Below are 24,598 nucleotides of genomic sequence, written 5' to 3'. Positions count from 1 at the left end.
TGGATGAATAATGTCAGAGGAGTAGGATAGCTCTAGTACCCGGGGCTCGGCTTACAGCCCCATTGCTTTTCTTCCACTCCTCCTCTAAATTATCGACGGAGGCTTTAAGCTCGTTCACATCATGTTGCGCGAAATCCTGGAGCATCTCCTTCGCCTTTGTCTTCGCCGACTTGTGTGAGATCCCCATGCGTTGAAGTACCGATGGTTTCTCATCTTCGATGAACTTATCAACTATCTTCTGCAGCTCCAGCCTTGCGATTTCCGCGACGTCAAAGTCTCGCGGTCTAGCCAACTCTCTCAGATATTAGCTACAAATTGATAGGGTCTAGTCTTACGAAGCGCTACTATTTGCTGGGCTTTCGTAGAGCAGCTTCATTCGCCTCTGCTCCTCCGTTTTTTCTTCTTCTTCTATCTCAGCTTGTGCAGCCTTGGTCGACCGCTCCAGTTCATTGGCCCCTGTGAGCTCATCCGTGAACCGGCGAATAATGATCTGGCCCTCAACCACCTCAGCCTCGAGATCGTCAGGCTGCGGTTGCGGACTCGCCATTTTGGGGTTGCTATTTAGTGGAAGGTGTATTGGGAGGTGCGTTGGTGGCTCTTTACGTAGTAGGCCATAATCCTCTACTCGGTATGGGACGGCACTGGACTGCGGAGCCAGGCGCCAAATACGCAGCATTTGAAACGATGCATATGGATATTTGGGGCGCGCAGCTGAACGAGCCCTCCTAAACGGGGCGTAAGTTTGGGTTACACCGCATGGCCGTGTGCCATATTGCTCGAGTGGTGGGGAAGCGCCAGGGTAGGTGGACAATGTTGGTGCAATTATTGGTCAGAAGAGAGGTCTCGCAGAGCCGCAGGCGGCCAATGACTGTCGGACTATAGGGGCACTGTCCCAAAAGCAAAAGTCTTTGCAGCACTGTTGGTTTTAGCCGGATGCACCTGCGAATTTGACCACCGATTCTGATTCATAGCTCGCAGAATTGTACGACCCTTCGCTATGATGCCTCTTCCGCATTTTGTTAGGTTTCTAGGGTTGCATGGCTGCGCTCATTTTCAGCCTGCTCATAGCAACGGGGTTTACAGGGGTTTGTAAATCTCATATATCTCGCAGCCTTCCTGCTCTTCCTCTTTTTGAATCTGAGCCGGCCAATTTGAGCTAGCTAGAGAAGTGCCTGAGATCGCGTTTTGCTCAGGTGTTGTCTCTTGTGGGGCAAATGTTCTAATTGCCTCTCTTTGCCGACCCTTGTAACGAAGGAACGCTCGACTCTTGCTCATACCATCAATAATGGCTTTCGATCAGGAAGCAAAGCAATCTGTAGCCGACAACCCCGTGCCCTCGAACGAAACATCCGATACATCTACGATGGATACACCATCCACTGAGGCGACTCCCGCCAAGACCGAATGCCTCGAAAGCAATAGCCCGCCGAACGGTGATGCGGACCCAGAAGCAGAAAAGATTGAAAAAGCAGAGATAGGTACGTTTGGACCGGGACGCTCCAAAAGAACCGAGTTTGTCTGATGTTCCCAAAGCCAGCCCAGCAGCGGCTAGCGAATCTGAGATTCAGATCACCATAACCAAAGCCGGACTTGTTGTTCCGGTCGAGAAAGCTCCTTCCGAGTTTACGAGTGATCCCGTCGCGGCTACGGTCGGTGATGCACTAAAAGAGGACGCCAAGGCCCCAGCTCAGGAAGAACTACCAGCCAAAACGCCGGTGGCCAACAAGAAAAACTTCATATCTTTGAAACACTATGGCGGAAAGCAGTACATGCTGCCCTGGGCTGTTTGTAAGACATGGAAGGTGCGTTAATCGCCGTCCTTGCATATGTGACTGCTAACTTGTCGTAGGGCATGGAATACCTTATCAAGTTTTCCTATAAAGACAACAAAGAAGAGAAGGAGATTGATGAGGGCAAGTACGAACTTCGGATCGACGATACAAATATAGTTATTATACCCCCCCTCTGGGAAATGTTGGTTGAGCCAGGATGGACAGTCACAATCCGCCTTCAGTCTCAGACTGATTCCCACACGGATTCATCTGCCGATTCTGGCGATGTTTCTAATACGTACCGAGATGAATCTGAGGGGGGTAAAAAAGACTCTGAGGGCAAGTATGCAGTGAAAATCAAGTACACGATCGACTACCACGAGAAGGATCCCTATGGACGCTCGGCATTCCTGTACAGCACGTCCTCTGACAATTCTGTGGTCCTAGAGACATCAGACAGCAAAGCCCGAACACTTCCTGTGCTTGAGGAGAAGATATCTATAACGTTCTATCAGATCAACAACAGTCGGCAAAAACCCACCCCAAATCGCGGGCCGAAATTAGAGGTCGGAGACCGCATCGGTAGGACGCGTCTGTACATCCACTCGCCGTTTCTGCTCAACGCGCTGCGGGCGATCATTAAATACTCATCCGAAACGCTGTCTGGAGACAACGTTGATCAGCTGAAAGAAGGGGTGTTTCCACACCCCTATGGGGACCTATTCTACCATAAACAAGAGCTGTCCGACTACAGAAACGACACCACTGGACTGAGATCGAATCACACGCTGGCGTACAACGAAGAATGTAACCGTCATATTGACCTACTACTCAAGTACCTCGACCGGGAGCCTAATATTCAGATTAAGGAGTTGGAAGCCAAATGGGCTAAGAAAGTACCCACTACAACATTCGCAGGATTTTGGCTGCTGCTGAAGCCTGGGTCTGACGTTTATGTCCGTCGAAATGGACAGCTGAACGCGTACGTAGTCGAAGAGGTATTGGGCGGCGTTGAACACTTCTTTGGAGGGCTGGGGGTGGGGTCAGTCAGAGCTCAGAACTACTCCATTAGGGTGTGGAATTTGAAATATGATGGAAAAGTCGTCAAACGGAAATCCGAAGTCATCGACGTGCCGGTATTTGACAATGAGCGGGACATAATCTCACTACCGTTGTTCCCAACCAGATTCAAAGATAAGATGGACGACGGCGTGCGGCGAAAGCAGCTTATTGAACGTGGGAAAAAGGTGTTTCGATTTGCCAAATCACCCGCGTTCCTGGAATACACCGGCGTAGGGCTAAAGCCAGGCTGGAGGAAGGTGAGCAACTATTCATGCTCAGTATGTAGCCACTTGATCGCGGTACTAATCCCCTTCTCAGTACAACCGTACCCGAGTGGTTGTTGAGCACGAGTCTCAGCCGTGGGATGGGAGCGAGTTCGAGTCATTATTCAATTGGGATTTAGGTGATGATGATACTGACATTGGCGAAAAAGCTAGGACCCCTCGCTGCGAATGTAGTAGTTGCATAAATTTCGATACCGTGAAGGACAACTGCATATCCGTGACGTTCGGCGACTATGACGCCATCGATCCAAAGGAGACTGAGAATCTTTCGGAGCATCAGTACTTGCTATGCATGTCTCACATGTTTGGATTTATCTTCAAAGATCGCGCGTACGGTGAGTTCGCCTAACATCTAATTCATCGGAGCAGAAGCATCCTGACCTGTGTTAGATCTCCTCGATGTCAGCGGTCTGGACAACCCCAGGATGGTGGAAAATGCAATCGATCAACTCGTCATGCGACCCGAAACAAATAAGGACACAATTAAAGCGATCGTCAAGACCTACGCGGACAGCAGCGGCCAAGCTGAGCTCTTCAGCGCTGATTTCATCCACGGAAAAGGGGAAGGCCAAATCTTCCTCTTACACGGGCCCCCTGGAACCGGGAAGACGCTCACAGCTGGTATGGATAGCGACCAATAATTCAAAGGAAATACTGATCTTACTTCAGAGTCTGTCGCGGAGTATACAAAAAGGCCACTGTTAAGCATCACTGCGGCTGATCTAGGAGACGATCCCGTTAAACTCGAGAAGAATCTTCTCCGATTTTTCAAAGACGCCAACAGCTGGGACGCCATTGTATTGCTCGACGAGGCTGACGTCTATCTCGAGCGGCGCTCAGTCAACGATCTCAAACGCAACAGTATCGTATCGAGTAAGATCACTCACTTCAGATGCGAAAAGAAAGCTGCTAACAAAAGTCCTTCCATGGAGTCTTTTTGCGCGCACTCGAGTACTTTCAAGGCATCTTGTTTTTAACCACCAACCGTGTAGGCCAGTTTGACGAAGCATTCATGTCTCGCATCCACGTATCGATTGGTTACGAGCGCCTCGACGACTCAGCGCGGGGGCAGATATGGGATAACCTCTTTCGCAAACTCAAGGAAGACCACAAGCACGGCGGACCAGAGATCATCTATGAGTACGATGCGAAGGAGTACGTCAAGAAGAATAAGGAAGTCAAGACGCTGGAATGGAATGGCCGCGAAATCCGCAATGGTACGTTTACCACCTGTTAGTATCTGTCTATGGCTGATTCGCGAATCGTAGCTTTTCAAACGGCCGTTGCTCTTGCCATTTACGATTCCAAGATGGCCAGAGAGAAGGGTGCTTCTGTTGAAGATTCCATCCCAGAGATCAAGGAGAAGCATTTAAGCCAAATCGTCAGCATGTCTAGTGCGTTCAAGGATTACATTACGTCGACACATGAAGGTGTCAAGGATGCAGATTTGGCGTATAGACTAGGACTTCGGGATGATAAATTCGGGAAACAGACTACTACCGACGAGACGAGGAGTTAAATATTACTCCTATAGGCTAGGATCGAGATCTTAGATAAAAACGTAATTTAATGATGTTATATAAAATCACGAAGCTAAAAGTGCAAGGAATTTTAAAATAATATGGAAGTATTATTTATAAAATTTAGGGACTTTTAATTAAAGTAACTAGTAATATAGTAATACTAATCTAGTAAATATTAAGTTCAAGTCTAAAGTAAGTATAGAGTATTATAGAATAGAGAAATGCCTAGTCTCGAGAGAAATTCGAGGAATAAGTATACGAGATTAGCATTAAGCTCTTTCAAAATCAGCCCTGTGACTGCACGAAGCGAAGGAGAACCAGAGGTTTTGAGTGAAGCTTAATAAACCCAGTTACTGATAATCCAAAGCTAAGGAGATAAGATAAGAGTGTGAGAGATTAGGGCTATATACAAGGTATACGGCTCACGTGAGAAGTGGGGGCAGCCTCTGGGCCTCTACACATGACTGGGGCCGTCCCAGCGGAGCCGCCACATATACCTTCATGATATCTTCATAAACTCAAAGAGGCGGCTGTATTGCAGGCAAAAGGATTTACAAAATTCTATATGTAGACAATATAGAAACTGTAACCAATTCTCGAGGGAGCCTGAAGGGATCCCCTTGAGCGTGATCCAGCTGACTTACTAGCTTATAGAAATTGGACGGATTTGTGACGGCAGGAACAAAGCGATGGAACGAGGCGCAAAGATCAATGATTCCAATGTCCTACAGAATCTAAAGCTAAGGAGAGAAGAGAGAGTGAGGTGTGGCAGTGGATAAGTAGGTATGGCCAAGACCACTGAAATGCCGAGCTTTGGAATCCGAGCTTAGTTTGAACCATAGCTTGGAACCTTAGCTGAAACCAACCTGTAGCACCCATGTGACGCCAGCCGTCACAATTAATGTGATTTTTTCTTCTTCGCACACTCACTGGGTGCACTGAAAAATGAGACAGCGCAACAAAAAGCAAGACATACACATTAAGAAGTTTAAGGGTAAGTTCCTCTCGACGCGAAAATCCCAGATCAATCTTTGAAGGAATGAGTAACGTCCCTCCCCGGAGTTGATTCATTTCATCTTGTCATTCAAGTGGCTTGGAGTTAATCGAATCATCAGCTATCAGTTCCGAACGCGGATATGTGCTGAATTAATCTCTACTATACACGCAACTACTCTAAGGTGCAACCCTTTAAACCGATATAGTCGTAATTGTAGTACTCCGAATCTAAAAATAGTTTACTCTATTTATAACAATTTTTAAGGGCGCAGAAACGGTCATCTGGGGAAATTAGACAGGAAACTATAGCCATGGCACGTAAGGGGCCGAAGGTGCGTTCCACATAATCGTGGGCAGTCTGATTTAGAGGTGCTCAAGGTGCTTAGACAGGACTCAGTCCCTCGACTCAGTTTAGAGAGACGTCTGCTCAGGTTGCTCGGCTCTCACTATCTACTGCTGGTGCTGTACGCTGCCGTGCTTAGTCATAATCCTGCTATCGCTTTAGTACGATAATGTGAAGGGATAGATAGCGAGTAGCCGCGTCCTCCTAATAGCGATATAGAACACATAAATAAGGGAACGCCAGGAAGTAGAGATCTCCTAAAGAGTGTAGAGTATTGTCTCTTGTCTCCTTAAGAGAGACAGGATGTGAAGTCTGTATAGAGGAAAGAAGAAAGTAGTCGGAAGGGAAGAACTTCTCTCCGAAAGGAGGGGAGCGGGCCAAGGCGGCTAATCAGCGGCTGGCGCCGATCATCTTGCCCCACATAAAAATAAAAAAATTTCTGCCCCGCATAATTCCCCCCGCTCGCGAACGCGACCTCAATTTTATGTTGGTTTTGAGCTAATCTTCATCTTTCGACCTACCCCAGATCGTCACCATGGCCCAGCTACCCAAAAATGACCAGCCAATTCGATTATGGGGCGGCAGATTTACGGGTGCCACGGACCCTTTGATGGACCAGTACAATGAGAGTCTATCAATCGATCGCGTTTTCTACGCCCAGGACATTAAAGGCTCAATAGCGTACGCCAGGGCCAACGTCAAGACAGGTATCCTTACGAAAGAAGAATTCGAGATTATTGAGCGAGGTCTGCGGGAAATTCTCCAGGAGTGGGAGGAGGGCAAGTTCGCGCCAGCACCCGGAGATGAAGGTAAGCAAACTTTGGTACAGATGCCATTTATACTTCCGCTGGGACACCAAGCGGGGTTTGATTGTACCAAACTTCCTTTTTAGAGATCAGCTACTAAGGGAACAGACATCCATACTGCGAACGAACGCCGCCTCGGCGAAGTGATCGGAACAAAGATTGCAGGAAAGCTACATACAGGCCGCAGCCGCAACGACCAAGTATCGACCGACATGCGCATGTGGCTCCGTGATGAGCTGAATCTGATTGAGGAGTACCTTGTCGATTTCCTCAAGGCCATTACTCAACGTGCTGAGCAGGATATTGACTACATCATGCCAAGCTACACGCATCTTCAAAGGGCACAACCTATCCGATGGAGCCACTGGCTTCTCAGCTATGCCACGGCATTCCAATCCGATCTCGAGCGCCTGCGGTTCACGAGAAAGAACATCAACAAACTCCCTCTTGGTAGCGGTGCCGTTGCTGGTAATGCCTTTGGCATTGATAGGGTGCAGATGGCAAAAGAACTAGGCTTCGAGGGTCTCATCATGAATAGCATGTCCGCAGTCGGTGACCGAGATTTCGTTGTCGAGGCGCTACAATGTGCCTCTAGTATCAGCAGTCACCTATCGCGCTGGTCGGAGGACCTTATCATATACAGCTCGTTGGAATTCGGTTACGTGAAGCTGGCAGACGCTTATACAACTGGTAGCTCTTTGATGCCACAGAAGAAGAACAGCGACTCCCTTGAGCTCCTGCGTGGCAAGTCCGGGAGAATATTCGGGTCAATGGCCGGCCTGATGATGACCATCAAAGGTATCCCATCCACGTATAACAAGGACCTGCAGGAGAGCGTGCAGCCGATGTTAGATACTGTCAAGACCTTGAAGGACAGTCTCCAGATTGCGGCGAGGTCGCTGGCCACAGCTACGGTTTATCCAGATAAAATGCGTGCTGCACTAAGCCCAGACATGTTGGCAACGGATCTTGCTGAGTATCTAGTCAGGAAAGGTAAGCTGTGCTATACGTTGGAACTTTTGTAACTCTCTTGCTGATATTTGCGCAGGTGTACCATTCCGTGAGACGCACCACTTGGCGGGCAAGATGGTCGCACTTGCCGAACATGAGGCAAAAGGGATGAACGAACTCACTATTGAGCAGTTTCAAGGTATTGACAAGAGGTTTGGCGACGACGTGCTAAGTGTGTTCGACTACGAGCGCTCTGTGGAGTTGAAGTATGCTACAGGCGGGACTAGTCGCTCTGCAGTCTTGGAACAGCTGGAAGCACTGAAGAAGACATGGAGTTAGAGAGAAGGATCCTTCGTGAGGTTCAGCGAGGAGAAGTTCATTGATATCGCGGAATCCGTCCTTATATGACATCGCGCGATAGGTTTAACGTGGCTTTCGTCGTCTGACAGGTTTATCGTCATTTGTGACACTGTCGCTCTGTACTTGCAGTCGCCGTCGCTGCTGCTCTAGCTCTGAATTCCTCGAGATACCTGTCTGTTCTTAATTTATTTTATGGTACCCGCGTAAGGATATCTTCTTGAACATCTGCCTTCCAAGTCTCAATGTCGGCTTTGGACCACCATCCCCATAGTACCTCAGACCACTAGGACACTTGTTCTTGTCATACCAGTAAGCTTGTTTTAGGAGAAAGTCCCTAATGCATGCCCTGTTGTAGCTTGTTAAATGCTCTGCGAACGGTGCCTTCCGGATCTTATCTTTGTCTAATATCTTCTGATGCTGAACATGTTTTCTTAGGGCTTCGAATTTAGCATCGCGAATTTCCTGGCCCATAGCTGATTTGGTAGCTGGACCTTTTGTTAGCCCGGACCATCCAGCGGCTTCGTATGTATCTGGACCCCTCCTGAGTGCTGGTCATCCGCGGCTTTCTGAGTAGCTCGGCCCGGTTCGAATTCTTTGAACCCACCGGCTCTACGGACGGCAAGACTGGTTCGACGATGAAGGTTTCCAGCAGCTTTTTGGGAAACGTGACCCTTCGCACTGATTACTGTTACCATCTCATGAAGGATCTTGTGTTGATTTTCCCTGGCCTTTTGAGTTTCCTTTGACGCAGGCCTTAGGAAACAGGAGAACAGCATTTCTAACACCTTGCGGGCGAATGATTAGATTCGCCTTTGGGGCTGACCTCTTGGTCAGATATGTTATCATTCTTGTCTGCTATATGGGGCTCATTATTGACGTGATGTTGTCAAGATTTAGCTGTCTTGCTTTTCTTGGTTCTCTATCGTGGCTCTGTAAAACTACTAAGTGTAACCGCGCGCTTCAGGAGTCGAGATCGAAATGCAGTAGGAGGTGGCTCTAGAGCGAGAGTAGATGTACTGTACAAAATGCTGTCCGGATTATCTTATGAGTACTCGTAGGTAATGCAAGCGATAGCGGGTTGGGAAGGTGCTTCGTCAGCGAAATTTGAATTCCAGCGACAGTGTAAGTAACCTCCACAGCCTAAGCAGCTCAACTAACGTCATTTCGAATCATTAGAAATATTTCAAGCAATAGTCTATCGGATTATGGATTTGAGTCCTGCTCTGCCATATCGAAGTAACTAAACTGCAACCTATTTCGCAGCAACGTGAACTCCACCTCCATGAACCTAATGTATTCCAAATCTATTCAAAGAGATTCATGTTTCCTACAGATTTTTTCGCAAAGGATATGGATCCTATCTATTAAAATATCAGTTTTCTGATTATTAATTAAAAGCAAAGGGAAAGATCCTACATCTACTAAGTGATCGCCGATCCCGCTTATTCCCAAGCCATCAATGTCATTCACTAGATCCTCTACAGCAGATGAAGACCCATCTTGTGTCTTAGTCGTTACCGCCCTTGATGTTGATTGTTTGGGCTTAAATCGGGCTGGCTTCGGAGCTCCTGGCGGTGTACATTCATTCGGGGGGTTCATGATTGGTGTTCGCGGGTTTCTCGCAGCTATGAAAGCGTCAAACATGATAATACCAATGTTTAAAAGATTGCGCTAGCAATACATACCCATTCCCATTCCCATTTTTTTTAATATTAGGGGAGGAGGGTTCTACGGATTCTTTTTTACCGCAATGCACACACGCAGAGCGCAATTAAAAATACGAGGCGTGTGAAGGTAAGATTATAGTTAGAAAAGAAAGCTAGGGAAAAATTGAGTCTGGGTTGAATTCTGGCATGGAAATTGGGGAAGAACTAGAGAATATATAGAAAGAAGAGATGGTCACACAACTACAGCCACGAAAACAGTATCATATACTCTTGACCGTTAAGTGTGGCACACCTGCTATTCTATTCAAGAATATCGCAAAATAAGCTCACACAGAATGGCCAAAAAGTGAAGGATAAGGCATGTTGTACGACGACAATGACCCAGTAAGAGCCAGAAAACAGAAAATAATTGAGCGAGAATAGGTAGGCGAGAATGCAAGGGGGAGGGTTGATGAAGAGGAAGCTGGGGATTGGAAGCGTTGGGGTAGGCAAGTTCTTCTCAAAGGTGTCATGCAGGCACTTAACACACCGAACCCGCCAGTTCATATGGTTACCAGTCGCTCTCTCTGCAACCTTGCTGCATTTGTCAGACCATCCGACTCATATCATTTTTGAAGGTGGGCAGTCCCTCCCAATAGATAGTAAACTGGGGCGTTGGTTGACCTGTGGCGTGCATTAGAGACAAAATCTTTGCCACTAACGAACTTATGAAACTTAGAGGCTGCGACGCGTTGGACAGCCACGGGGCTAACCCGCCCACCAGAGTGTCGCCAAACCATGATGATGTCTCTGGAGGCTGAAAGCAACACCTCTCACTCTCAATCGCCCACTGGTTTCTTAGTGGGTCACACAAGGGAATGAAAATTACCAATCGTTGGGTCAAACTCCGACACCTGGCCAGGACAGACAAATTTGGCATTGGAAGCGTACTTGGCGTGCCTAGCCTCGTCGAAGTTCCCTTGCCCACAGGCAATCAAGGCACTTCAATCTAGAACAAATTATTGGCGACTAATAAGGCTAGAAAATCAAATCCTTTCATTAAACCTTGTGGTCGGGCTGTCCCGCCTGATGCCTTTTTAAATATCTTGGGCCCAAAGATGGCCACAGCAGGCAACCTCGTGCAGCCTGAAAGTCAGTATAACACCCAAACGTTGGCGGGGCCGCTAATAGGTGAGATACCTATTCATACTCATGGGTTCAATCGGCCTGCGCACCACGAAGCCCCTTTAGCTGGGAAAATGTAAAACGACACGCTCCTGGGTGTCGATTATGGGCCAGACTAACGAGTAACCTAACGAGCCTGCAGACATAAGTCCGTGTTTTTAGGGCATTTCGCTAAGAAATGAGCCCCATAACTATTTTGGAGGCTTTCATTTTATACCTAGAATTAAGTTTAAAGGCCTTCTAAACTCACTCTATACTTTTTCATTGCGTGCGCTTGAATTATGCGAAGATTTAATCTGTAGTTGTAAAGAAATTGTGAAGTGAAGTGGGCGACTTTGGTTTTGTGATGCCTGAAAACATCGCTAAAAACACGGACTTATGTCAGCAGGCTCGTAACGAGCCTCCCGACAGTAGTCTGTACGCTCAGGGCATTTTACTAATAAATAAAATTTTCAACTGATCAAATCTTTAAAAATTAATTAATCAAATTATGCTTTAGTTACTTTACTTCTCTAATGCTAAATATGAAGTCGTGACTATTTTTTGTTATCTTATAACTTTTAAGTGTTTAAGGAGACTTTAGTTTTCCAAGGCCTATAAGCGAATTTGTGAAGCCTGAAAATGCCTGAAAACAGGCCTGAACGCACAGACTACTGCCCACCGGCTCGTAAAGTGGAGGCGCTGGGATAGGAATAACAAAAACTTAGCTTTCTCTTTAAATTTAATTTAATTTATAAAAAAAATATATATAATTTAATACTTTCATTATTTTGTTATAGGACTAATTAAGGGCTATTTAAATATAAACTTTTTATAAAGTAGTAATTAATAATTATTCATTAAATTAAAGAAATTAAAAGTTAATATTATATAGTTTATTAAAGGTAGCCTTAAGAAAGTCTAGAAATTTAGTAACCGAGTACCTATATTTAAACCGAGAACTCATAAGTTATAAGTATTTATAGTGCTTAAATTTAAATTTTAAAACTCTAGTTAATAAAAGCTATTATTAGAATATTATTTTCTTATAAGTAATTCTATTATAACTATAAGCACGTTGCAAAATTCTCTAGCTTATTTATATATAGGCTCTGCTGGCTGCCGAAGGTTAGCAATCATAGACGATCAACCGATTTTAAACCTGACAAAATGTCGCGCAAACCCCATGTCCAAGACATGCAGGCCGCCAAAGATAAATAATTCTACGACAGTCGACACTGACACTACTTTATCCATCACAAAACTTACCATGGCCGACCCGCCATCAAGTATTGTGCCTTATACTGTCTTCACAGCTCGTCAGAAACGCCTCTTGATATTGATGATTGGACTATCGATGTTCTTCTCGCCATTCTGCGCAAACATTTATATAGCATGTCTCCCAGCGCTTGAGAAAGCCATGAACACCACCCCGCAAATGATAAACCTTACTGTTACCGTCTACCTGATCTTCCAAGGCATTGCGCCAACCATCTTTGGCGACCTTGCGGACACCATCGGCCGACGGCCGACGTATATACTCACATTCACTCTTTTTGTGGTTGCGAATATCGGGCTTGCCCTGCAGAGTTCGTATGCAGCGTTGTTGGCGTTGAGAATATTGCAGAGTGCAGGATCATCGGCTGCAACTGCAATTAGCTATGCAGTTGTTGCAGACGTAGCACCGCCAGCTGAGAGGGGGAAAATGCTAGGTCCAGCCTTGGTTGCAACGAATATTGGAATCATTATAGGGCCGTTGCTTGGTGGGGTACTAGCGGACACTGTTGGCTGGCGATGGATTTTCTGGCTTTTGGCAATCCTCGGCGGCATTTTCCTTTTTGTGTTGTTGACGTTCTTCCCAGAGACCGCACGGAATATTGTTGGCAGTGGCAATTTGGAAGTTGGTCCTTTGAATAGGACTCTACTCAGCTATCTCCCTGTCAAAAGTGAAACACAGACAGTTGGTGGAGAGCAATGTTATCATGATCGAAAACGGTCCTTACAGAGGAGAAAATGGTTGCCGAATCCGCTCAAGTCTATCCGTCTGGTATTCTACAAAGATACATCGCTCGTATTGTCCATAAGCGCAATGGCTTACATGGTCTTCTTTTGCATTCAAGCGTCCTTACCAGGCATCTTTGTCGACGTTTATGATTTGGATGAGGCACAAATCGGGTACTCCTTTATTGCCAGTGGCACGGGGGTTGTAATTGGAGGATATATGAATGGTATGTTTATGTTTCATCCTAATCATAATATATAAAAGATCTAATATGAAGTAGGCAAACTAATGGACTATAACTACCACAAAACGGCAAAGTCCATCAACAACACGGTCAACGAAACACAAAGGGGCGACCGAATTAGCTTCCCAATCGAAAAGGCACGATCTAAGAGCTCATGCGTCCTGGTATCGTGTCTGGCAGTCTGTATCGTTGGCTACGGATGGGCGATTCGTGCAAGGGTTGTAAGCTTTCGAACTTGGAAGCCGTCGTCTGCAAACGTATCTGATGCTATAGCAGCATATATCTATCCCTCTTATAGTAACCTTTTTACAAGGCTGCCTAGTATCTTGTTTAATTCAGATAAGCAGGAGCTGACTGCATCAAGGAGTATCTAATTGCTAATGGTTACTAGACCTACAATACCCTACTTATTGACACGCATCCGGAGCAACCTAGTAGAGCAGGCGCAGCGGGTAACATAACGAGGTGTGCTCTTGCAGGCTGTGGTGTGGCATCAATCGAGCCGTTACTTCATGCAGTTGGTCCTGGATGGACTTTTACCATTCTGGGATGTGCCTTTGGATTTTGCAGCTTGTGTGCCATTTGCCTCATTCGGAGAAAAGGCATGGCTTGGCGTACTACCAGACAGATGGGTAATCAAGAACATAGTCCTCGGCTAGGCATACAAAGCTCTGGAGCAAAAAGTCTTTGCGATCACAATGGAACCAAAACAGCAGACTTGGGGCTCATGAAAGCCACTCCTGAAGGTCTTGCGTTATCGGAGAGCAAATTTTTACCAAGATGAGGAGAATGGATCATTACATTATTATCATGATCTTTGTTATTGGATTTTGTGAAGCGGGAACTTTGCATATATCAGCTTCTTCTTGACCTCAACTCTAAATCTTTCTATCGCCATCCGAGAGCATCACTGTATTATGAAATGTCAGACCATTCTTCACGATCGCCAATTCCCCATCTTTGCAGAATACAACTTCTCCTCTGCTCGTGGCTGCGGAAAGCATGCCTAAATTTCCACCCAAAAGATCGCTTGGCACAAAGAAATGCCGAGCATATTCCTGTCCTGTAAAAGTTTTCGCGTCCAAGGAACAAAACCAAGATTCGAGGTCAATGAAAAACATCTTCGTCCCCTGAACGCCGACAAAGAATTGAACTCGTTTGATAACTTGATTGAACGTGGAATCTATATGTACGGTATCCTCGAGCTCGTCAAAAGTTGGGGTATTGAGAATGAGTAGGTTGCTCCGCACAGAAGTTTGCAGATCCAGGACGAGATATCTGCCCATACTATCTTCAGAAGCTGATTTGATGACAATATTTCTCGCATCATTATTCAATGCGTCTTCCAATAGAAAATTGCTCAGTGGAACTTGTGAGAACTTTCTCCAGTCGTAAATTTGGAGATCACATTCAGTAACGAGGAGCAGACGAGTTGCATTCGGATCTGATTCGCACACCCATCTCCAAGGACCCGTCCGTCGTGATTTTCGTGTATTGACAAGTTCTCCGGTCGTTGTGGAGACGAAATAATCAGCCTGGATAGTAGATATCAGTAGACTTTGACCGTCCGGACTCAGTAGCAACTGGCGTACAAAACTACTGGTCTGAACTTTCAACAGTCGCTTCTTTGCAACAAACTTTCCTGCTCCATCATCAACCAAAGACCACAGCTTGACAATCCTTTCTGAGTCGGCACTGGCAATGACATGGTCACCGCAAATAATGTGGTCAATAAGAAGACCCTTGCCATGAGAATACAGGGTCGAGACTTCCTTCCCAGTTGTGGTGCTGTAAGCCGATACAATCCCGTTCCGCTTCCCCACGATGATGAGGCACTCTGAAGGATGGGGCGCCATTGCTGTGATGTTGACGATCTTATCGATGTCTTTGGAGTCTATCGTGGTTGCGGGAGCATTAAAATCATCGCTAAGGCTCAAATGGTCTTCCTCGATTGTCTTCCTTATCAGGACCTCAGGTTCCCAAACTTTGGATCTTGAATCCCGGATATCCACAATCCTTGCGCCATCTCCACTGAAAACAAGAGTTTTGATGTCGAACTCATGGCAATTAATCCGATAAAGAAGTGCTAATGTCTCAAAGTCCCATATCTTTAGAGTACCGTGGAAGTCGCCTGTAGCTAGAGTTCGTCCATTGGGGGCGGAAGCTAGATGTGAGGCATCCGCTTCAACTAGCTTGAGTCGCTGTTGCGACCAGGAGTCATATAATGCAAGCCCTCCGTCTTGGTATATTATGACTATCAGTTCGACACCAGGGTTGGGATGGAATAGAGCACTCAGAGGCGAAAATGCTCCGCTCCCGCCGGCGTCACGCTCGGCCGCATTTTCGTAGCAGTATCCGACAAAAGATCGGGTTTCAAGGCTCCAGATTGCTGTCGGCGCACCACGATACAGAAGTGCCATCAGCGCCATGTCAGGGGAGAAAGCAGCTGCGAGAGGAGCTCTCTCCTCAACAAGGAAGTGTCGATCCTCTTCCTCCTGGTACTGATATCGGTGTCTATTGTCCACGGATCCATCTGCCATGTTCCACAAAACTACTTCATTGGTAGTTGTAATACCATAAATCCGGTCGTCGGAGAAACATAAAGCAAGGCAGGGCGAAGGCATTGTCGTAGTCCACATCACACCTCCGGTGAGGTCCCAGAGGCTCAGAATGGTAGCCCCGGAGGTCAAGAGATACTTCCCAAGCTTGTCAAGTTCAACAAGTCGGATTGGCTCATCATGGTTGACAACAAGTACTTCTTGGCAGCTTAGTTGATTGTAGAGATAGACCATGCCTGAACTCATGCCAATGGCGAAAGTATTTTGTCCGGATGACAGGTCCATCGCTCGGCCATTCTTGTATTCGATGCATGATATGCAGTCCTCCCAGTCGACGTTGGTGGTCCCAGTAAAGCTTAGGCCATCTGCCATCTGGCCGAACCCTTTATATATAGCGGAATTGATGGGGCAGAGAGGAGGTATGAGAAAATATACAGAACTTGGAGTATCAACGAGACCGACTCCAAATTTTGCCACAAGTCGAATAAGGTCTGTAGTCCATGCAGAAACATTTTGGAAGGTGCTTCCTAACGGCGCTCGATACTTCACCCGTCGGTCAAGGTAGGCTTTGAGGTTCTTTGCTGTCCTAGTGATGAAGTATAAGCTTCCCGTGAAGGCCACATGCTCGACCCAGCTCAGAACATTGGTTCCGAGAAATTTTTCAAGCATCCTCAGCAAGTCATCAGCCTCAGAGCTAGCAGCAAAAACATGCTCTGAGAAACTCCTACACGCATAGTCGGCAAAGCAGGATCTCGATACCTTTCTATCCCTCGTGAGGAGTCTCTTATTACGGGGCCACCGCATCTCTCTTGAAGAAAGGTATTTTAAACAGGCTGTGGCAAGTCTCTCGTGGCTGAGAGCGCTGTCAATAGCAAATTCAGTGGTCTTGTCCTTAAGAAGGAAGTCCCGTGCAGTCTGGTGAATCGTATGTACTGTGTTGTTGCCATCGACAGAAATAAGTTGGCCACACAAGTCTTGAATAGACTTTCTCATGTTGCGGACTTTGGAACCGATATCCAATTCTATTGCCTCTTGCAATTCTTCGATATGAAGGGGACGGGTACTGCAGACAGTCCAGACCAAGATGGCTTTGGTAAGCTCCTTTTCCCGGATATTGACATTCTGACTGATTAGCTTTACCGTGCGTTCGTAGAACGGCCCCATCTTCCCCGGTATATCATCCATTACCAATCTGATATTCTTGTCGCAGAAGACATTTCCAAGCTCTTGAAGAACCAACTTGACCCACAGAAAACAGCCCTGAGACTTGCCCATAATTTCCCCGATAAGTTCTTCCCGCTCTGCTTTTGATTCTACTGGGAGTACATCCATCCGGCTCTTTAAGTAGAGTTCAACATCCGACAGAATATTCTTCTCTGAAATATGAGCTTCTATGACTCTGGGGCCGAGGCGGGAAAATTGATGCTGAATATCTGAATGAACACGGCTAGTGAAGAAAACCCTAAGAGGAAAGTAGCTTTCAATTTTTGTAAGAAGCGGAAATAGTTGGGCGTAGTTGGTACATTCATCCAGTGCGTCGATCACCCAGTATTGCGGACGGTAAAGTTCTGTCTGAAAGATCCCACCGATAAATAATTTTTGCCATACTGCCCGCTCATCGTCTTTGTCGAAGCAGATATTGTCTTCTTGAAGAGACAACAAGGTATCCCGGACTCCAGATCCCAGAAGGGCCATTTGAAGCGCGATTGAACGAAGCATGCCGCTGAGTGTCTGCCTGGTTTTGTTCCCATATTGTAGAAAATAGAAACAACAATCCAGCCCAAAGGTGGTCCGTAGGTGAGAGATAGCATGCGCTGCAAGCACAGACTTTCCGGTCCCCGGGTTGGCACTGAGCCAATAGTACTGTGTGAGGTTTTCTGCGGCGCTTCTCGTGGTGTCTTCTTCAACGTCTCTCCATTCTTGAAACTCCTCCCTCTCTTCCAACCATGTACAAGACCTTTCCACCTGCCCTTCCTCTTGTCTAGCGAAGTCATCTTCGGGTTTGTCGGAGACTCCAAGAAATGTCTTCAGTGTTTTAATTTGTGTACGATATTGTTCGTGCCTAGATATTTTTACTGCCATTCTTCAGTAAATCTTCCGGTGTGGGTAGTTATGCACTCACTTTCTCGTAAGAGATCATCAACCACAGAACTTAGGGAGTCTCGGAGGACGATGTAATTTGGATCAGAGGGATCTTCAAATTTGCAAATATTTCGGTGGTTTGCGTCAAGCTTGTTTACCTTCTCCCTCTTACTTCCTACTCTGAATTAGAAAGCCGTGCCATGAGGTTCTCACATGCCTACCCAAAGTAGCAGAATCTCTGTCCACAATCAAGAATGGACCTGTCTTCAGTGTCTCGTAGAAAGACCATATATCAAGGTCGCCATCGAATTTCCGGAAAGTGTCGTTAATCACTTGTGTGGATGGTGAGTTCCGCATCAGGTCATCTATGTATTGCCGAGAACTAAGTACGCCAGTCGTCTTGAGAATATTGTTGAGCAAGGGAGCCGAATCTGAGCCTCGATGTGGGGTGCCCAAGAAGAAGAGACATCGCATACGCTCGGCGAAAGCCGCTAGGGGTCTATCTTGACGGGCTAATATATATGTTTGCTTGATAACAAGTCCACCAAGAGAATGACCAATCAAAACGATTGGGGTCTGGAGTACAGTTAGTCAGTCAAAAGGTCGGCCGAGGGCATCCTCAAACCTACTGGCCCATTCCTCCTTAAATGTGGGGACGTTGTCAAAGCTCCAAGTAATGACCTCCCAAAATCGTGCACATTCAGGAAAGAATCCTTCGTCTCTGCCCAATCGGAATTATAACCAAAGCTGTGTATGTTGACGTTGCGGAAATCGTGGTCAAGAGGAAGCCATGCTTGAGGCCAAAAGAGTCTTGGATCGTCGCCTTTTCGCCATGTTCTGATGGAACCCCCTCCCAGTCCGTGAACGAAAACGAAGTCTATCAGTGGTTCCGCCGCAGAGTGCAGTAGTGTAAGGCCAAGTGGGCCTTTATTGTCGCTCGAGGTACCGTAAATGTGTCGTCGCACCCACGAAGGCCGAAACCGCTTTTCTAGCGGGAGGGAAGACGCATCCAGGGCGCGGGTGGTGTCAGATTGCGGCCGAGATTGCTACAAACTGGATGTCAACCAAAGTTCGTGACCCCATAGGTTGACTACAGTAGGAACAAGTCACTTACCATACTAGCCTTTCATCTTCGTCCGGAGCATTGGGGAATTGGGGAGTTGGGGCAAGAAAGTACAAGAGGCATGCGTCCAAGGTTAGAGCCCACCGTTTGACCTCAAAATAGGCGCGAGAGGAAATAAGCTTGTTTACATACTGGCGCCCATGCAGGTGGACGAATGCGCTGGCCAAGGGCTTAAACTTCCCTTGGAAGAAAAGCAAAGCCCATACCTAGGGCCCATCCCGTGTAGGCCGATCCTTTATTAGTGTAAGCGCCTTCGGGGGGGGGGCCGTTTGCTGGGCTCCATTCTATGCCTGTCGTCTTCAGGTGTGACCCAGACCGAGCCTGAAACCAACTCTCGTCCAATTGTTCCCCAACTAGATAGGGCAGCATGAGGTAAGCAGAGCTTGAAACCCTGTCATCCAATTATTTCCCAAGAAGTAGGGCGGTGTGACCGAATTCTGGGGTCGCACAAGACAGGCTCCAAGGGACACGAGCCTACCGTTTCTTGGGCGCGGCCTAACAGCCTCGCCCCCAACTTTGTAACCGTGGGAACCTGCTAAAGAGATACTCCTCAAATTCTCCCCACGCTTCATCTTAATAATTCAATTACTTACTCTACTCTACTCCCAGCAACGGTTGACTTTCGGGAGGCTGTAGTAACGTTGAAAATGGTCCAACTTCCCAAAGAATTCATCGCCCCCGAGATTCCACAGGTGGACATCACGCCAAGTGAAGTCGACCTAGCTGTCATAGCGGGTAAGCCCTGTTTTGAATGAGTTGGTTAATGGGACTGACTGATCAAGTGCTGCCGCCGGGAAGTCGAGTCACTAGTGTTAGTGCTCACGGAGCAAGCTTTTGGGCCAAAATCTATAAGCTTGATGTTGTTTTTGTGGATAATAAAAAGCCTTGTTCGTATTTCATGAAGGTATCCATCCTTGATCGGCCATAGATCACAAGAAACTCGGTTGGGCCATTTGCTAAGACGACATGTCTCATCAGGTCTCCGAGTGTGACATCGGCCTTGGGATGGTGATGGGCGAATATAATGGCGCCTCGGCATTGCATCGCATCATTCCAGACAGGGTGGGTAATAAGCCAGCCGGCTTATCAGCTAGCTTATCAGCTAGCTTATTAAGCCATTCAGCCGGACCATTTTTATTATATCAGTCAGTCAGCTGAAAATATACTAGCTTATAAGCGGCTGATCAGCTGAGGCTTACTAATATCGCGATTTTTGGGTCCCCTTAAAAATGCCAAAATGGGTATTTTTGGGGGGGTGTAGCGGGTTAATTATGTAATAATCGCCTTAATAATTAGGCGCGATGGACTGAAAATCTCTTCATTATTTTGTATGCCTCGCACTTGATTCCTTAATTATCGTCAAAATGGACTCCGCACCCGCCCCCATTAGTTAAGCTTCTCGTGATCCATCAATTGGTCCTTCTGAATCGTCATCAAATATTCCGAATGCCTTCGCCCAAATGATATACGGTACGCCTACGGAGCAACGGAAGGGCGTACGAGATCGGTGCAATCGACTAGTGCCAACTTACAATCGAAACTACAACCCTTATGAGCCCCCTCCCGAAGATAGACGCCCTGATTACTCTCCATATACTTCAGGAGAGCCTTTATACGACGATCGCCCGATTATAATTATACGGCTTCCAAGAAAACACGTCATTGCAGGTGCTAGCAAGAGGAAGAGGACTGCTTGGGTCTGGCAGCTTGGATACGCTCTCACAGATACAAGTAAAAAAGATGAGCCTACTATATGGGCATGCAAGCTTTGTATGCCCTTTTTATTATTATATTATGGATATATGCTTATTAATTTTCCAGGCCACCATGACGCTGAATTTTCCAAAGGCCGGGAATGGTACTATAATAGCAACTCTCTCAAAAATGCCGAAAATCACCTCCTTACCTAACACTTTCTCGATTACCAGGGAGATATATGGAGAGCACAGTATGGAAGTGACAGTATACAAGCTTCAGGCCCGGTTAATGGAGGCTATGAGCGTGCGATACCGTTCCGTTAACAGGAATTTATAAATGCGTTCGTTAAATGGGTTGTAATGGATAATATCAAGTCTCGCAAAGCAGCCTCTTCCCGACTCAAGCATACCTTCAAAATTGCCAATATGCAAGCTGCAAATGCTTTACCGGTTACCCATAATACGGTGGAGTCCTGGATTAACGAGATGTTTTATCATTTTGAACCAGAAATCAAAGAAGAGATTCGGATAGCAAAATCACGAATATACTATACTTTTGACGGTTGGGGATTAAAGTATGAGAAAATTAGTGTTATTAGCGTTATTATACACATGGTTAACTGCAAAGGAGAGAATGTAATACGCCTAATTGGGCTACCAGAGCTCCCTAATTATAGGAAACGTGGTATTGGTAAGTTTAATTTTTTTTTGCTGTATTTATGCCGCTGCAAATAGAATTTTGTATGGTGGTATTAATAATTTACGAAAGCGGTATAGCACTATTCGGGCGTTCCCGAGCGATTCTAGCCAATAGGAGTGCTTTGGCCGGACCTTAATTTACTTCCGAGATCACATGACTAACCCCCTCTGTTAGATCAAGCTGCAGTAATCCTACCATTACTTTAATGTTTTGGTATTAACAAAGATAATTTGGGCTATTTTGTACTTGATAATACCTCTAATAATAATACGATACTGCAAGAGCTCGGCAAACAAATGGAATTTGATCCAATTCAGAAAAGACTATACTACATGGGACATATCCTTAACCTTATTACAGAGGCTTATTTATTTGGGCAAGACGAGTCAAGTTGGAAAGAGAATTTTACTAAAGCAGGAGCAAAAGAGCATCGAGAGCTTTGGAGACAGCAAGGAGAGCTAGGGAAGCTACATAACTTGGTTGCATACGTTATGGGATCAGGGAAGCGATCAGACGTCTTTACCAAGTTGCAAATCGATTCCAATATTGGTATTGCTTCAGGCAAGCAATGGAAGCTTGTTCTGGATGGGGGGATACGTTGGAATTCGATATACTTGATGATTAGGCGAGCCCTTGAACTGAAAGAGGCCCTAAATATCTATACCAACGATTTGAGAGATTCCGACGATTTTGACGATCAAGAGATCTTTTAAGAGGACTATATTACTGCCGCTAAATGGAGAGCCCTGGAGATTATCAAAAACCAGCTTGAACCGCTTTTCCGATTAACTAAGGACCTTGAAGGCAACCACGATTTAAAAGACGGAGTACGAAAGGCATCACATGGTACTTTATGGGAAGTGCTCCCTGTCTTTGAGTTCCTTCTTAGTTATTTTGAGAAGCTTGAAAAGAAGGCAAAAGCTGGAGATTTTGATAAACATCCTGGTATTCAAAGCTCAATTACTTTAGCTTGGAACACTACAACGTCTTGGTATAAGAAGACCGATAACTCTCTTGCATGGACAGCTTCAATGGTCCTACACCCTCGATTCAAGTTTACTTGGTTTGAGCAACACTGGACGTTACCTGGGGAAGCACGTACTCTTAGTTTAATGAAGACGAAGATACGTAAGCTTTGGGAGAAAGAGTATAGGGAGGATAACGGAATAGGTCGTACTAATTATTCCCCGGAGCCTGAAAGACAAGTGTCTTATCTAGAGGATATACTAAATCAGATGGCGCCTTCAAATTTATTACGTCCTGAAAGGCCTATACGCTCAAGAGATGAGCTTTCCTTATATTTAGCTGAACCTCCAACTGATCTTTTGGGTATTGCGGAGTATTGGAAAGCACGAGAGTCTGAATGGCCTCATCTTGCTAGAATGGCATATGATTTTCTTAGTATTCCCGCTATGAGCTCTGAGTGCGAGCGGGTATTTTCCTCCTGTACAAAGATAACTTCTCCTGAGAGTTCTAGACTATCAGGTAAGAGCTTATGGCATCACGAATGCTTAAAGAACTGGCAGAGGAGAGGGGCAATTCAGATGGAAACGTTTGGGGATGCTATTACTCTAAACCTGAAGTAATATAAATTTTATAAAAATATATCTTCAACTGATCAGCTGCTGATTAGCTAAATCAGCTAAGCCAATCAGCTGACCCCCATTATATAAGCCAATCAGCTAGCAAAATACCTTAGCTGATGACTGACTGACTGGCTTATTACCCACCCTGATTCCAGAGAACACTTCAGAGCCTGTGGCATGGGGAACGTATGTCAAGGATCCGACCAAGCATTTCTTTCTTGCAATCTTTCGGGACATCAAAGACGAAATGCCACCAGGTGACAAGTTCACATCCAGACTTGTCCACCTCCATCAAAGCTCCGTATCTCCCACGGGGAAGTTTGGATTCCCTACAAGCTCTTGGCAGGGGACCAGTTGTCTGGATACAAGCTGGTGTGACACCTGGGAAGAGTTCTTCACAAGAACGTTCCGCAGCAGCATCAACTTTGAATCTTCTGTTCATGGTCAAACGGCTGAAATAGATGACCTGGCAGAGAAGATGATTACCAAAGTCATTCCTCGGCTGATTCGACCCCTTGAGACCGGAGGCAAATCTATCAAACCGTGTCTGTGTCATGGGGATCTTTGGCATGGGAATGTAGGCGTCGACCGGAATACGAACGAACCTATCATTTTCGATCCATGTTGCGTTTATGCTCATTACGAATGTTAGTTCGGTGTATTTCTCTTTCGCGAGTCCCTTCACTAACGAGAAGCAAGTTGAATTTCAATGCTGGGGGTTTCGCACCGGATATCTGCTCAATCAGCGCCATCTGGATAGCTACCACGAGCATTTGCGAGGATTTGGCTCCTCTGCACCAGCGGAGATAGAGATGGCAGATGCAAGCGATTCGGTGGAGGAGTTCGCCATAAAGAATGATGACCCAGAAGATGAGCTTGAAATAAATCGGTCTCTCGTGGACGAAGAGAGCAAAGCCTCTGGCCACGATAAGAAAACGGATGAGTATCTGAATGAGGAGTTTGAAGATCGTATTCGGATGTATGTTCTGTAAGTCATCCTTATCGTTATTCCAAGTGCATTTTGTTTTGACCGGTTTGAAGGCGCAATGATCTGCAGACCTCCGGTCTGTGGCCATCGAACAAGGCACTGAGGAAGCTGTAAGTTCTCGAAATCAAAACTTGTGGGCCTACATTTTGTATTAACTTGGCGTCTCTAGAGCTGTGGATGAAATGAAAAGACTGGTTGATAAGTATCCAAAGGGGTACGAGGGATAGCAATGACCAATGGTATGCCTGTCCTACAGATGCATCAAAATACATGTGCAGATAAACAGGGTGCTCCTGGGCACCAATGGCAATTTGAGGAGCAGAAAGTCAGAAACGCATGTTTATCGTGGGGGTATTATTTATGAGGGGGGATTCTGATCAAGCTACTAACTGTAAAAAGGGCATTGTTGCCCAATTTCTGTTTGGACTGTGAGACTTCACTTCCGTATCCCAAGCGAACCACCATTCAAAAAATATAAAAGGAAAGAGATCCACTCGAGCCTAGACAGCCCTCACACCACGTGAGTGTTCAGAGTTGAATTGGGATGTAAATATAAACCCTTTCTTTGAAAGAGAAATGCTAGGCTGCCTGGCTGCCACGGCAACTTTGACGGGGGTAGGTGCATTCAGAGAGGCGGGATTTCGCCTCAGCGTTGAGGTTCCACGGCTTCAGAATATCCTCACCGAACATCGCGAATTGATTCCGCGGATC

At 46.1% G+C, this 24,598-nt stretch overlaps 5 protein-coding genes across 5 annotated transcripts; 4 read left to right on the top strand and 1 right to left on the bottom strand.

Annotated features, from left to right (window-relative positions):
• Nucleotides 1-1,972: 1,972 nt before the first annotated feature.
• K444DRAFT_542248 (P-loop containing nucleoside triphosphate hydrolase protein) lies at nt 1,973-4,637 on the top strand (the record flags this gene model as incomplete). Its single annotated transcript, XM_024875867.1, has 6 exons — nt 1,973-3,091; nt 3,153-3,453; nt 3,509-3,739; nt 3,788-3,991; nt 4,051-4,335; nt 4,387-4,637. 6 exons carry the CDS (start codon nt 1,973-1,975, stop codon nt 4,635-4,637), a joined length of 2,391 nt encoding a protein of 796 aa, XP_024729770.1.
• A 1,808-nt stretch (nt 4,638-6,445) lies between these two features.
• On the top strand, nt 6,446-8,301 carry K444DRAFT_619555 (argininosuccinate lyase). Its single transcript, XM_024881538.1, has 3 exons — nt 6,446-6,789; nt 6,895-7,779; nt 7,835-8,301. Exons 1-3 carry the CDS (start codon nt 6,516-6,518, stop codon nt 8,074-8,076), a joined length of 1,401 nt encoding a protein of 466 aa, XP_024729769.1. The 5' UTR covers nt 6,446-6,515; the 3' UTR covers nt 8,077-8,301.
• Nucleotides 8,302-12,177: 3,876 nt separating this feature from the next.
• Nucleotides 12,178-13,941, top strand: K444DRAFT_600175 (MFS general substrate transporter; the record flags this gene model as incomplete). Its single annotated transcript, XM_024878610.1, has 4 exons — nt 12,178-13,135; nt 13,190-13,374; nt 13,430-13,492; nt 13,545-13,941. The coding sequence occupies 4 exons, from the start codon at nt 12,178-12,180 to the stop codon at nt 13,935-13,937; spliced, it is 1,599 nt and encodes a 532-aa protein (XP_024729768.1). The 3' UTR covers nt 13,938-13,941.
• K444DRAFT_619553 (uncharacterized protein) lies at nt 13,938-19,098 on the bottom strand. Its single transcript, XM_024881537.1, has 5 exons — nt 18,908-19,098; nt 18,423-18,839; nt 18,011-18,369; nt 17,834-17,964; nt 13,938-17,786 (listed from the first exon to the last, which is right to left on the bottom strand). The coding sequence occupies exons 1-5, from the start codon at nt 18,908-18,910 to the stop codon at nt 14,032-14,034; spliced, it is 4,665 nt and encodes a 1,554-aa protein (XP_024729767.1). The 5' UTR covers nt 18,911-19,098; the 3' UTR covers nt 13,938-14,031.
• Nucleotides 19,099-19,679: 581 nt separating this feature from the next.
• Nucleotides 19,680-23,551, top strand: K444DRAFT_542727 (uncharacterized protein; the record flags this gene model as incomplete). Its single annotated transcript, XM_024875901.1, has 3 exons — nt 19,680-19,820; nt 19,895-19,978; nt 23,057-23,551. 3 exons carry the CDS (start codon nt 19,680-19,682, stop codon nt 23,549-23,551), a joined length of 720 nt encoding a protein of 239 aa, XP_024729766.1.
• Between the last annotated feature and the right edge of the window lie 1,047 nt (nt 23,552-24,598).

The sequence above is a fragment of the Hyaloscypha bicolor genome, assembly GCF_002865645.1.
Source record: "Hyaloscypha bicolor E unplaced genomic scaffold K444scaffold_165, whole genome shotgun sequence".
In the NCBI taxonomy this organism is placed as follows: Eukaryota; Fungi; Ascomycota; class Leotiomycetes; order Helotiales; family Hyaloscyphaceae; genus Hyaloscypha; species Hyaloscypha bicolor.
This window is presented reverse-complemented; position numbering and strand designations above follow the sequence as displayed.

What these genes read in the sequence shown, in the direction of transcription:
- K444DRAFT_619555 (XM_024881538.1), top strand. Translation starts at nt 6,516, where the DNA reads ATGGCCCAGCTACCCAAAAATGACCAGCCAATTCGATTATGGGGCGGC. An exon ending in GCCAGCACCCGGAGATGAAG is followed by an intron (nt 6,790 to 6,894) that starts GTAAGCAAACTT and finishes CTAAGGGAACAG; the next exon opens with ACATCCATACTGCGAACGAA. An exon ending in TGAGTATCTAGTCAGGAAAG is followed by an intron (nt 7,780 to 7,834) that starts GTAAGCTGTGCT and finishes ATATTTGCGCAG; the next exon opens with GTGTACCATTCCGTGAGACG.
- K444DRAFT_619553 (XM_024881537.1), bottom strand. An exon ending in GATTCTGCTACTTTGGGTAG is followed by an intron (nt 17,965 to 18,010) that starts GCATGTGAGAAC and finishes CAGAGTAGGAAG; the next exon opens with TAAGAGGGAGAAGGTAAACA. An exon ending in TGATGATCTCTTACGAGAAA is followed by an intron (nt 17,787 to 17,833) that starts GTGAGTGCATAA and finishes GAAGAATGGCAG; the next exon opens with TAAAAATATCTAGGCACGAA.